Source organism: Miniopterus schreibersii, assembly GCF_964146895.1.
Source record: "Miniopterus schreibersii genome assembly, chromosome: 10".
Lineage (NCBI taxonomy): Eukaryota > Metazoa > Chordata > Mammalia > Chiroptera > Miniopteridae > Miniopterus > Miniopterus schreibersii.
The window spans coordinates 79281379-79294349 of record NC_138110.1 but is presented as its reverse complement, the minus strand read 5'-3'; the positions used below and the strand labels follow the sequence as shown (position 1 = coordinate 79294349).

Genomic DNA, 12971 nt, shown 5'->3' with positions numbered 1-12971 from the left:
TAGGCAACTGTGTGAACTACTTAGTTTTGCCTTTGTGAGTTGATTTCAGAACTTTGCAATGGATCTGCTTGCTTTCCTTAGCAAGTGACCGGCTCTCGGTGCTAATGCTGACAGCTACCATGAGACTGTTGACACATTTCTAGAACATCAGTTTGAGAAGCAAAATAGAAAGGTATTTTAGTTTCTTGTACAAGTTTAAGCCATGTAGATGGAATTTAATCTCATGAATTTGTCATTTTCTACAAATCCGTACAAAACTGTTACGTGAAGCACTAGAGTTATGTCTAGTCTGAGGCTCCTGACGCACCAGGCGCAGACTTGGTCAGTCTGTGTGTGGGCCTCTCATTATACAGGGTTTGTCCTGTTTGTTTCACAGCGGGAGTAGTGGCCACGCGCATGTGAACTCCAGGATCTCCGTGCACTCGCCTCTGGATGTGGCGCACATCGAGCTGTCTGAGCTGGAGGCTGAGGATGCCCTGCAGCTGCAGTTCCAGCAGCTCAGCCTCCCGCAGTTCTGCGTCTGCCTCCTGGAGTCCGCGGTGCCCCTCCTGAGGACAGGTCTGCTTTTGTGAAGTCATAGTTTTTTATATAACTTGTGGCTGTCTTGTCTGTTTCTATCTATGCTAGGACCTTTAGGATCTGCATTTATGTATGCTTTGGGGAAATTCCTAAGAACTTACTGTGGCCTTCACCATCTCTCAATTAAGCGTGGGGGCCAGGGAACACTCTCCACATGCAGTGTCCCTTCTGCCTGTGGTCATTTGTGCGCAGGCCTCACCCCCCAGCTGCTTTGAATGTAACCACCGGGGCCTCGCAGCTCAGTCAGGGGGTGGAATGGCACAAATAGACCAGAATTAAAAATCTCTGGCTTCTGCCCCTTAGGAACTTTTTGACTTGCTTTCAATTCATTCCTTTCACTTGTTACTTAAGCTATGAAACATGTCAGAAACAAACTGCAACTGCTTTCTTACCTTTGCAGTGATTTTTCCTAAAAAACAACCCAAACTAATAACAAAACTAAGAAAAAATCCTGAACATTGTGCATTTTCTTTCCACGGTGCTAGGTAAAGTTGCAAAGGTGTATTGCAGCATGTGCCAGGTTGCAGTTGTGATGTTAAGAATGAGGGATCGGAATGGTACCAGGGTGGCAGGCGGCGGACAGTCTGGTCATCACAGCACGGCGTCCACACACTGAGTTGCCCTGTGCTTGGTCTCCTGCCTGGTTTTGGGCATTGATTCATACTATCCTCACACCAGCCCACTTCACCCTCCCACTGTGGTCACTGCTTCTGCCCCCATGTCACAGATCAAGAAAGGTTTAGAAACTTACCCAAAGTCAGCTAAGAACAGACCTGATCCAAGGTTCTTCAGTAGTTGATAAACTTGCTGAGATGTGAATGCAAGACAAACGAGTTTTGCCTTTTTCGTTTGCACTGGCTGAGTGAAAACATATTGCTTGCTGATGGCTCTTCAGGTCCCATGGCTGTTTTCTTCCTGCCCGAGGGTGATGGGAGGAAAGCGGGGGGGGGGGTGGGTATTTGTTTGGAAGGCATTAAAATTTTTATTTTATCCTGAAGGAACTACACCTAACTTCTGACAGAGTGCCTCTGCTCCTGGGAGTTAGGATACGTAGGAGTTCACATGCCGATAATGTGGGGAAGGGAAACCAGAGCTTGGCGTTATAGAGCATGTATGTTTGTCTGCATGGGGTGCTGAGAAGAAGTTTCAGATGGAATGAGTTTGCATTTAACCTTTTCTTAATTTGCTGTAGAAAGTCAGATTGATAATTATAAAGCTGTATCTTGGTAAATAAAATTTCTAAATGTTCTCTTGCTCTTTTGTGGAAATTATGGCATCATTTATAATTGTTCAGTATCATTAGAGATGTCTAAAAGAACTTTCTCCATCTGTTCTAAAGAAACTGTTCATCTAGACCCTATTACCAGGTAGTTGTTTTACTTTCATTCATTAGAACTTGACCGCTGGTGTGCGGACAGGAAGGTCTGATGGAGTGTCCCCCTCACTGAGAATTGTGGAGCGAGGTGGTGTTCCTTTGTCCCTCTGTCTCTGTGGAGAAGGACCTTATGCTGGGGGTATGGCTCCCATAGCACACTTCCTTTGGGAATTTTTTTAGAGGTTAAGGTGAGCACAGGCTTGAGAGCCTGTTTCAGATGGAACTTCTCCAAGTGTCTTCAGCCACCACCAGCAAAACATTTATACTTCAGTTGCTGCAGTCTCAGCTCAGCTTCCCAGGCAGCTCCTGTGTAGGAAGTACAGTTTATGACGAGGCTTAAGCCTCCTGGTACTAAATAGGAAATTCTTAGAATGAATGTGTTTTCTAAGCTGACGTGATGCTTCGTCACATGTTACGTGTGACATGGATGGTCTCTGAATTTGAAACATAGTTCAGTCTGTCTCACAGCACTTGTAGTTACATTCCTGCTACTGTCTTCCTGAGCTTCATTCCGCTTCAAGCACATTTGTTGTTGTTTCAGAACACAGATCTTCCCTGGTGGTTGTAGATTGTGACTTTTCTATTTATCTCTTTCAACAGTTCTAAAAAGACAAGAAATATTAAAAGAGAAACAGGAGTTTGTGGGCGTGACTCACTCAAGGCGTGAGCAGCGTTGATCTGAAAGTTAACTATTTCTTCTCTCTCTCCCGGTTGTTTCCCTAGGTAGCACACAGGTGATAATGAGAGTTCTGGAATTGCTTGCTGAGGATTTGATACTTATTGGTGAAGCAATTTCAGCAGATATCTGGGATGACAGCAGCCTCTTTGCTATAGATATGGTGAGAATCAATGCTTTCCTTGGGATAGGGTAGGAGCATTTTTTTATTTTTTTTTATTTTTTTATTTTATTTTATTTTATTTTATTTATTTTATTTTATATTTTATTTTATTTTATATTTTATTTTATTATTTTATTTTATTTTATTTTAATTTAATTTTATTTTAAGCTGGTATCATTGTTGCATTAGTATCTGAAAGCTTTCTTCCTTTTAGACACAATATGCCCCAGGCCTATTTTGTGCATGGTCTGGAACAGGCCACCTCTCCAGAGATTCTGGTTTCTTTTAATGGGGTTTTGTTAAGACCAGAACAGGCCATTAGAACTGCTTTTAGTTACTGTGATAGCATTCTTTCCTTTTAGTAATAGAACTAGGAAATGTGCATTTTAAAAAACATCATGAGTTCAGATTGCTAGTGCTGTGATTTTAGCCTCTGTGTTTTTGCTTGTACTGTTGCTCATAGAAAGTCTTAGTTTTTATAGTATCAGCATAATTTCTTATTAGCTTTATCTTCAGCATATGAAAATAATTTCATAATAGCAAAGTTACTATCACTGTGGCCCATAACTAATAACGTTCAGGATTTCCCTGCAGTTCATTTTTGCTTAGACTAACTCTCACTAAGAATATAGTCAGAATACTGTGCCTTAAAGTCATTCGAAAGAATTCTTTTCTCTGTTCCCAGCACGAAATGCATTTAGATTTGTTCCTGCTTGTTTTGTCTTCATAAAACAAACTCAGAGATGTCTCCCTGCCATTGTGTTCTCTGGTTTATTTTTTCCATTTTTATTTTAGTTTTTGCAAATGTAAGCAAGTAAGTATGTAGATTGTTATTTCCTCTCCCACATCTTACATAAAAAGTAGTATATACAGTTTTACATCTGTTTTTACAACTTAAAAATGCCTCCTGTGTGCCTGGAATAACAGGTGTGGAGAATATTCCGTTCGCACGTGGAGATCACAGCCACTCTTTTCTGTAAGCTTCAGGTGCTCTGTGGTATGTCTGTTCACTCAGTCTCCTGGTGATGGACATAACTGCTGCTGCAAATTATGTGAAATGGATACTGTGCATGTGTCATTTCATACTTGTACAAAGGTTCTCTAGGGTAGATTTTTTCAAGTGGGATTGCTGCATCAAAATGTAAATATTCTTAATTTTAGATACTGTCACATTATCCCACGTAGCAATGCCATTTTAGTCACTCACCAGCAGTTCCTTGGAATGTGGTTGAACCTACAGGCTCAGCAGTAGGGTTTATAGTCACCTCAGATTTTTGCCATTCTGATAGTAAAGTTGAATATCTTTTTGTAATTAAAAAAAATATATCTTTATTGATTTCAGAGAGAGGAAGGGAGAGGGAGAGAGAGAGAGAGAGAAACATCAATGATGAGAGAGTCATTGACTGGCTGCCTCCTGCATGCCCCGCCCCCCACCCACCGAGGATGGAGCCCGAAACCCGGGCATGTGCCCTGACTGGAATTGAACCACGATCTCCTGGATTATAGGTTGATGCTCAACCACTGGGCCATGCTGGCCTGGCTCTTGTAATTTTAAGAGCCATTTTCATTTCTTTTTCTGTAAACTTTCCAAACCTTGATTCATTTTTTGGGGCTCATTGATTGGTCTTTTGTTCTTTTATTGATTTCTAAGAGCTCTTTACACATTAAAGAAATTGGCTTTCTGAAACAAGTTGCAATTTTCCTCCCATTAGTTTTTTGTTTTGTTTTTTTAAACTCTCCTAATGATACTTTTGGGCATGCAAAAGCTTTTGTTCATTTATTTATTTTATTTTTATGTAGCTGGACTTATCAGTTTCTTTCCTTTAAAAAAACCAAAAACTTGGTTCTGGATTTTGGATCAAAGTTAGAAAGATTCTCTTTACACCTTGGGAAATGTGCAGTATCTTTTTCCATTTCTTCACGTCTACATTTTTGTCTTTTAGGAGTGTTTTCCTTATGTAGATTTTGCACGTTTCTTACCGTTTTTTCATGTATGTGTGTGAACATACTGATGTGAGTTTTAACGATTTTATTGAAGTGTAATTGACATATAATAAGTTGCACATATTTCTTAAAGTTTGTCGGTACATTTCGGCCTATGGATACACCATGATATAGATTAGCTTGCATTTTTTAGAATTTTATATGAATGTACTTGTTGTTTGTATGCGTTTTTGGTCTCATTTTTCCTTTAGTTTGATTACTTTGAGGTATAGCTACATTGTTGCATTTATTAGTTCATTTTATTGTTGGGTGCCTGTTCTTTGCTATTTGTATTTCAGTAGGGAAGCTATTTTTGGAAAATAAGACATTACTGTTTTTTTGAAAAAAGATTTTGATTAAGTGATATCTTGCATGAATAATGAACACATGCACTAGGGCCTCAGGGATGCTGTATTGTAACATAATATTTAAGACGCCTGTGAACTACCAGAGTATGTCTCCATGTGATTATAAATCATATCCCTTTTACATTCCAATATATCAAAACCATTTGTTTTTTTTATCTTTTATTTTTCAGTTATCAAGTAAGCTTGCTTTTCTTGAAGAATTGGTGTTCGATTTTTTCTTATAATGTAAATTGGCAACTTAGCCCTTTCTTTTTTTCCTTGCATTGTCAGAGAAGTGGAAGCAAAATTTGTTAGTCATAAAAATATATATTGACTTTCATGGTTACCAAAGTTTTTTTCTCTTTATGTTGTTCTGATCTAGGTCTGTCTGTTTTATTAAACGTCTTTCTATGCCACCTAAAGTCCTTGTGAATAGAGGTTAGGACACAAAAAACAAACAAAATCCTGAGTTTGCTTAGTACCAATACTCATGTGTAAAAAACCCAAACTTATGTTTAAGAACAAAAATTTCTTGAAAAGAGAAACAAATGTAATATTTTACAGTTGGTATGTTCAGGACCTTCAATTTCTATGAAATAGGGATGATAGTTCTTAATCTTAGTTTTTCTTTCATCCTGAAGGTTACCGTACTATTCTGTAGTACTTTTAGAAGATTTTCACATACTGAAGGTTTTCAACAGTGAGTTTTTCCTTAGAAGTGTGAAAACTGTTTTATCAGTTGCTTCTTAAATTAAATTCTCTTGGCCAGAACATTCATCTGTAAAAGTTATTCGTTCACTCTTAACTTTTGGCTGCTAATCTTTTATGATTCAATGAATTATTTTTACTTTAAAGGTTAAATCTGTTTATAAGTGCCAGTTGGTATGTTATAAATGTTAAATAAAACAGTACTGTTTGAAATTATATTTGGTTTACTCTTACTTGTTTAAAAGAGTAAATGCCTCAGGAAAAATCTTAGTACTTTGGCTATATATTAATAAAAAGGAACAATGAAGTAGAATTCCGTAATGTTTCTACTTTTGCCAAGTTTAAAAAGAAAGGAGCAGCATTCTTGTTGAGTGATTAAAGGAACAGAATAATAAATGTGTTGTTACCAATTCAGAAATTAAATATCTGAGGATATGGAATCAGATCTCTAGATCTTTCCAAATTCAGAAATTAAATACCTGAGGGTATCGAATCAGATCTCTAGATCTTTCCAAATAGTGCTAATAGCAGTCACATCTGGGACTCCATACCTCAGTTTGTGTTACGCATAGTCAAAAAGAAACCTCCCTAATTGAATATTTTTTATTTCACTTGAAGTAAATAAAGAAAAAAATATTTTTACTGAAATTGTTATATTTTGTTAAAAAATGCATTGGTGAGCAGTATAAACGTTGGGCTGACCTGCCCTGCGCGTCCCGGATTCACTTCCCTGTGGAACCAAGTCCGTTTTCTAATTCACGTGGTCAGTTAGGTTCAGGGAGAAGGCATCCTCACCTCCTGCCATCTAACTCCGACTGTGGGGCTGGGCTCTGTTCACGTTTGCCTTCCCTGTCACTCCTGCCATGTCAGTGCCACAGAAAGCAGTCTTTTCTCTCCTCTACGACTCACTGCTTCTAAATTCCCACCTGACCTTCGGTGAGCTGGTGACTTAGATGCCCAGGCCTGTGGGAAGACTTGCTGGTCGGAGATCTTGTGGCTGAGAGGGCGGAGAGCGGGCTTCCTACCCAGTGAGGGCTCACAGGAGGATGGACAGGCTGGATTTGTAACCAGGTGGGTGGGATCTCACTCCATTGGCCTTCCCTGCTGTTGCCACAGTCGGAGACAGTTATCTTAGTTCACGGGACATTTCTAATTGCTTCGTACTAGGCACCGCAGGACAGGATGAATGAGTGGCAGCCTTCGTTCCTGGGGGACGTGGGTACATATATTGTGACTCTAGCAAAACGGAGGGAAGTGTAGAGGAGTAATAGCTAAAGACAGATAGGTTAGGTATCCTGCTTTCTGTGTGACGGATACTATTTAAACACATTGTTTATGAGGCCATTTAACCCTCACGCCCTATAGGGTAGATGCCCACTTGTCGATGAGGAGACGGAGGCAGGTTCTTTCTTGAGGTCAGTTCTGTTTTAATCATGTTTTATCGCCACGGATGCCTTGAAAACACTCCCAACCTGGGATCTTAGGAACGGTTTCTTGTAAATCATGATTGAACCGAGTCTTAGAGTGTGATTGTGACTTGGCTAAGCAAATGGAGGGCGGCTCTTTTCCCTGGCAAGGGAGGAGAATGACCAGGACAAGGAGTGGATAGTGGTGGCAAAGGGTAGGGCCAATGGGCGAGTGCGAGCTACTGGAGCCTAAAACGGGAGGTAGGTGGCCCATGCGAGAGGCTGGGGCTTGCTGAGGCTCTGCCTTCCCCATGGTGCCGAGTGTGTGGCGTCATTCTGAAGGCAGGTAAGCCGCCCTGCAGTGGGGCAGAGCCTGGGGGAGGGGGTCTGCACTTGCTACCATGATCGGCTGCAGCATGGGAGGGAGAAGGGTGTGAGGCTAGAAGCATGTGGAGGACATCCCCTGCCAGTCGCTATTTCAGATGCTCTACGGAACCCACAGTCTTTTACCTTCTTTTGTAAAAGCTGTGAATATCCTCTGAAAACTGCCCCCCCATCAACGACTTCACAGGCGTTTAAACATTTTTTAGCCAAACGAATTAAAACTGTGGACCAGTTACTGTTTTTCAATCCTTTCTTTTCTTAAAACAGTTTAAAAAAACCCCACAATTTTGTTTAGCTTAGAAGAAATGCTGGAAATAGTGGAATTCACAAGACCAATTCACATAGTACTTCCTTTTCATACTATTTTGAGAAGCACTCAATTTGTCATTAGAATAAGCATAGTTATTTGAAACAGTTTCACAAGTAGATAAACTTCTAGTAAAAGCCCTACAATCCTGAAGTCGTAAATATGTTCACTGATTTAAATTGTAAATTGTCAAAGTTAATCTTGACAAACAGAGGTAGGTTGTAGGAATATAAAGTATTATTTTAATGGAGCAGTACTGCGGGGAAGAATCGCCAGCCAATATGGTAAGACTGCCACTGTCTTTCCCTGTTGTCTTCTCTAGACCACTAGTTATTAATATTAGTATAACGGCTATTCAGTGTTTCTGTTTCAGTTTTGTAAGCATTGCCCTCCTTTTGGTTTAAATTTTTGTTTTTACTTTTATTACCTTGGGATCAGAGAATATAGCCTTAAATATATGTTGAAGTTTTCTTTGCGATGAAGTAAATGGTTAGTCTTTGTCAGTGTCCTTGGAAACTTGAGGAGTTGTATTTGCAATGTTCAAAGTTTATATCTATTTTATTAATTAGGTTCAGAAAGACCAAGTGAAGGCCTATAAAACCCATCTTCATTTCAATAACTGGTTTTGCCTGATACTGTGTGTTGTTCAGACCACAAAGACCCATTCATGTTGGGTCTTGACTCTCAGTCACTCATTTTATTAACAGAAAACGACCTCCTTTACCCAATTTTTTCTCTGAATTATTAAATTATTTATATACTTTTGTTAATTTTTCACATTTAATTCTTAATATTTTGTGCACAAAATTATTTTCCATTATTTTTGACAGTTGCCATCCTAACAGGTGTGAGGTGGTTCGTCACTGTGGCTCCGATCCTGATGTAATTTTTGTAGTGCTCATACCTTTTAGTTGTATTTCCATGTATTCACCTTTGAATAAAGCAGTGTCTGGCATGCAGGAGGTTTTTCCCCGTAGTTTACAGGTTCTGTCCCATTGTTATTTTCAGATATTCTCAGTGGAAGGTAGGACTGAGAAGCTAGTCCCCTGTGTCTGCATCTGATCGATGCTGTCCCTTCATACCTGCTTATGGGGGTGTGTCCCATGTCGAGGCCGCGATTGGTCTATATTGTCATGATTTGCAAATTAATCTTCTGCATTTCTTTTTGTATTTTATGTATGCCTTTCCATTAAAAAGATATAACCTCTTTTTAAGTGGTGTGTTATCTAGAAATAGATGATGGCAGAACATTTTCCCTTAAACAACCTTATTACTTGAAGAGAGCTCATACAGTTGGATATTTAATTGCTTTTTAATTATTTGACTTCCCGTTTCATTTCTGTAGTAATTTTGGGATCATTTGGAGGGCAAGGATCATGTCTTGTACTAATGTGTTTTTCCCATTATTCCAACCACTGTGTGTAGCATACACTAAGCCTAATAACCACTCGATCAGGCATGTACCTGCGGATGTTCAGAGTTGGAACAATGAGCACAGGAAACTAGGAGACATCTATGGTTCATTAAGCTTCTGTATATCATTTATTTTTATTCATTATAGAAGTCATCAGATTAAATGCTTAAAGACTGTTAGTTTTTTAAAAATTTAGGTGTGCTTACCCTTTTATTTTCAGCAGGTACGTGCCTCTTCTTGTAGAGAGGAATGGTTTGTTTTTGTTATTTAATGATAGTATTTTAAGTTGTTCTCCATGACATTTGCCTACTGGCCCCCACATTGGCGGTGTTCCTGTTTCTGTTTAAATGTTTGTAGAAGGAGAGGCTGCTGGTGGTGCTGGGGTCCCTGGGAGAGACACTGTGCTTCCATCAGAGCCACGTGGGGGCAGAGCACGCTGAGGCCACGCGCGGGCTCCGCAGAATGGCCTTCGTCAGCCTCTCGCTGTTTGCGGCCCGGCTGCTGCAGACGCTGCTCCCGGTGGAAAAGGTGAGGTGGTGGGAAAGGTGAGGTGGGAAAGGTGAGGCGGTGGGAAAGGAGAGGCAGGCGGGTTGCTCCCTCGCGGCTCTCTGCGTTCCAGATGTGCGTCGTCAGGCCCTTCTGATCAGCCCGCAGACTGCAGCGATTGTACTGGAAATGTGGAACTGGCCGAATGGCTGACATTGTTGACAAATCATTTGATAGGGAAAAATATTAATTCTGTAAAGTTTTTTTTAAGGAACTTTAAAAAATTATGGTATGACCTATGTTTAAATAGGTACATAGTTCAGGGTATTTTTACTAAGTGAATGTATAGTGTTTAAAAAGTGACACCCCCTAGAACATGAACTAGAACATGAACTAGCATTTCAAAGGCCCCTTCCCATCCAACCCCCCACCCTCCTCCCCAGGCCAAGCTCCTCCTTTCTGATCTCTGTTGCCATAGATGAGCTTGTCTGTTTTTAAACCTTATACTAATGGAACTAGAAAGTTTGTATTCAGTATTTTTTTTTAAGATGCATCACTATGACTGCTTATAGCAGTTGCTTGTTAATTTTTATTGCAAAATACTGTTCCACTATATGCTTTGGGGAAAATAACACCATTTCTGTTGGTTTAAATTTTTTTTTTTTTTTTTTTGGTTTTAATTTTTAACTTTTAGCCATTAGTTATGTTTCTGAAGAATTTTTTGCCTTTAAGGAGTGCTAATTTTTCACAGCATAAGTATTATAAATTGAGTTCTAGTCATAAGACTGCAGTTGCATTTAAAATGTGTCTCACTTTATATAATGCTATAACTGAAAACTTAGTAGTGCTGCAATAACTTGTTAAGTGTTACAAATGATCTATCCAGAGGTTGAAGTTTTGATGGAAAACTTAATTATCAGTTGTATCCTATAGCTTATTTATTGCTGTTTTGATTGTAGATTTTTTTTTCATCTATGTGCTTATTTTTGCAGGAATCAGTTAATATAGAAATCAGTAATTTGTTTTATTTTGACTTGCTTTAGTGTTAGAAAACTGTAAAACCAATTCTCCAGTTTTCTGCAGGTAGTTATTTTTTATTTATTTGTTTTTGAAGCCAAATCAATGCCTGTAATTTTTGGTAGCTCTTTTAAATCTATAACTTGGAAGTTCATTGAAACAGTTAATAAGGTCACTGAGGAGATTGTATTTACTCTAAGTATTGATTTACAGATAGTTATAATTGCTTTGATTAAGAATTTTAAAACGAGGTCTAGACAAAAATGCAGTTGCATTGTTGTTAGATTTCTCCTCTAGTTTATGTAAACACGAGGCTGTGCTGCCCTCTGCCTGTTGCTAGCCCACCAGAAATCGAAGTAGAATTTGGACTCTGAAACTTTCTGCCGTGAAACTGGTTTTTAAATATTTGATTTCGTACTCCTTAGATTTGTAATTTGGATGTTGGAAAATGGTAATAGGAATCTATGGAGAGATTTCTCAAATTTGAAAGTTTTACAAGGTGATGTGGAAGGTCTTTTTAACATTGGTAATTGTGGATTTTAAGTGAATTTGGAGAATACCTGTGTACATGTTACAGTGCTACATTGGTGATACTAAAAATGTTCTGATTAGTTAAATCAGGTTGGTAAAACAAATGAAAGTAACTTTATTTGGGGAAAACATCTGGGAAATCAGGTGAATTACTGGCTCTGTGCTGGTGGCAGGATGCAGAGCATCCCAGGAACCCTGAGACTCAGCTAACAAGCCGGCGGAGGGCCAGGAAGAGTGTATGCCGACCTCAGGGCCGTGACTTCCAGAGAGGTCTGTACAAGTGAACGATCTGGTAAAGCTGATGGATCAGAGCCCTGCTTCTCACAGTGGACATGCGGCCAGGTCACCTGGAGCTCTTATTAATCAGACCTCCCACATTCTGATCCCTAGGTCAGGAGTAGGGCCCGAGGGTCAGCATTTCTCAGGAGCCTTCAGCTAATCCATGGCTGCTCTGAGCAGCAGGTTCAGAGACAACAATACTACACCCCTTTCCCCAACACGTGTGACATGAAGCTTACCTCACTGGCCACCCCTGCCTGCACTGACCCCCTCAGCTCTAGGCCCGCTGGCCTCCTTGCTGCCACATCCTGTCTCTGAGCCTTGGTGCTTGTGGTTCCCTCCGACATCCCTGTGGCTCCTGACTCCTCCAGGTCTCTGCTTCAGTGTCACCATATCAGAGAGGACTCCCTGATCCTGTCCCTCGTCACCTCTGTTCCTCTCACCTTTCCCATCCCGTTTTTAAATTTCTCAGCATTCCCAACCACACTGGATGTCCTAGGAAGTTGCCGGTTCGCTCTCTGCTTCCTTCTCTTTGCTCCCTCGTGAGCGTTAGCTTCATGAGGTCAGAGGCTCCGTTCTGCTTCCTGCCATGTCCGCAGACCTGCAGTGCTGTCTGCCATGCAGCAGGGCCCAGTGAGTCTTTTCTGAGCAAGCTAATAATAGGCGATCAGGTAATTTAGTTGCTGTCTTTCCCACTAGGAGAGTTAGTTCGTCACAGAATAATGAAATTTCGCTTGACTTTCTAATAGCTGCTGTCTTAATAGTTGCGTTTCATTTTCATCCTTAGTAACCTAAACATTTGATTCCTATAGTTTCTGATATTTACTTGGCAACTTTGATTTAAAAGCATTGCTTAGCTTATTCAGCTCTTAGACTTTCACGCAGTTAATGATTACCTTTAAGTAGTTATCTGTGGAATAAGTCACAGTCAAGCCTTTCTTAATAAAGACAGCGAGCAGCCAGAGCGGCAAGCTCTGCCCGGTGATGTTCTCTGAGTGTCAAATTTTAATCCGTTTTATTTTCTTAGTTGATGCAGAGAATCCTGTCACGAAGATGGAATTGTTGAAAGACACAGTTCTTTCAGTTTAAGTCACTTGATTTAAGGTTATAAAACACATAATACTTCATTTGTGCCTGCTGACTTTATGCTAATTAAGGATCAGTCTTCTGTGAGAGTCCTAGAACTATTTTAAATATGTTGAAGTTCCCTTTTAAAATACAAATAAAACCAAATCAAAACCAATTTCTGTTCAAATCAGTCTTTAGTTGTACTTGACTTAGTGTTACTGAGAGCAGCATGTGCTTCCTGGGCCCTG

The 12971-nt window shown here is 39.9% G+C and overlaps 1 protein-coding gene across 1 annotated transcript in view; it reads left to right on the top strand.

The window, feature by feature from the left end:
- Positions 1-12971, top strand: part of RTTN (rotatin) — an 85178-nt gene that overhangs the window by 12003 nt on the left and 60204 nt on the right. The window contains exons 9-11 of the mRNA XM_081149028.1: positions 377-558; positions 2678-2793; positions 9700-9870. Of these exons, the coding sequence (XP_081005154.1) occupies positions 377-558; positions 2678-2793; positions 9700-9870 (469 nt within the window). The remainder of the gene's footprint in view (positions 1-376; positions 559-2677; positions 2794-9699; positions 9871-12971) is intronic.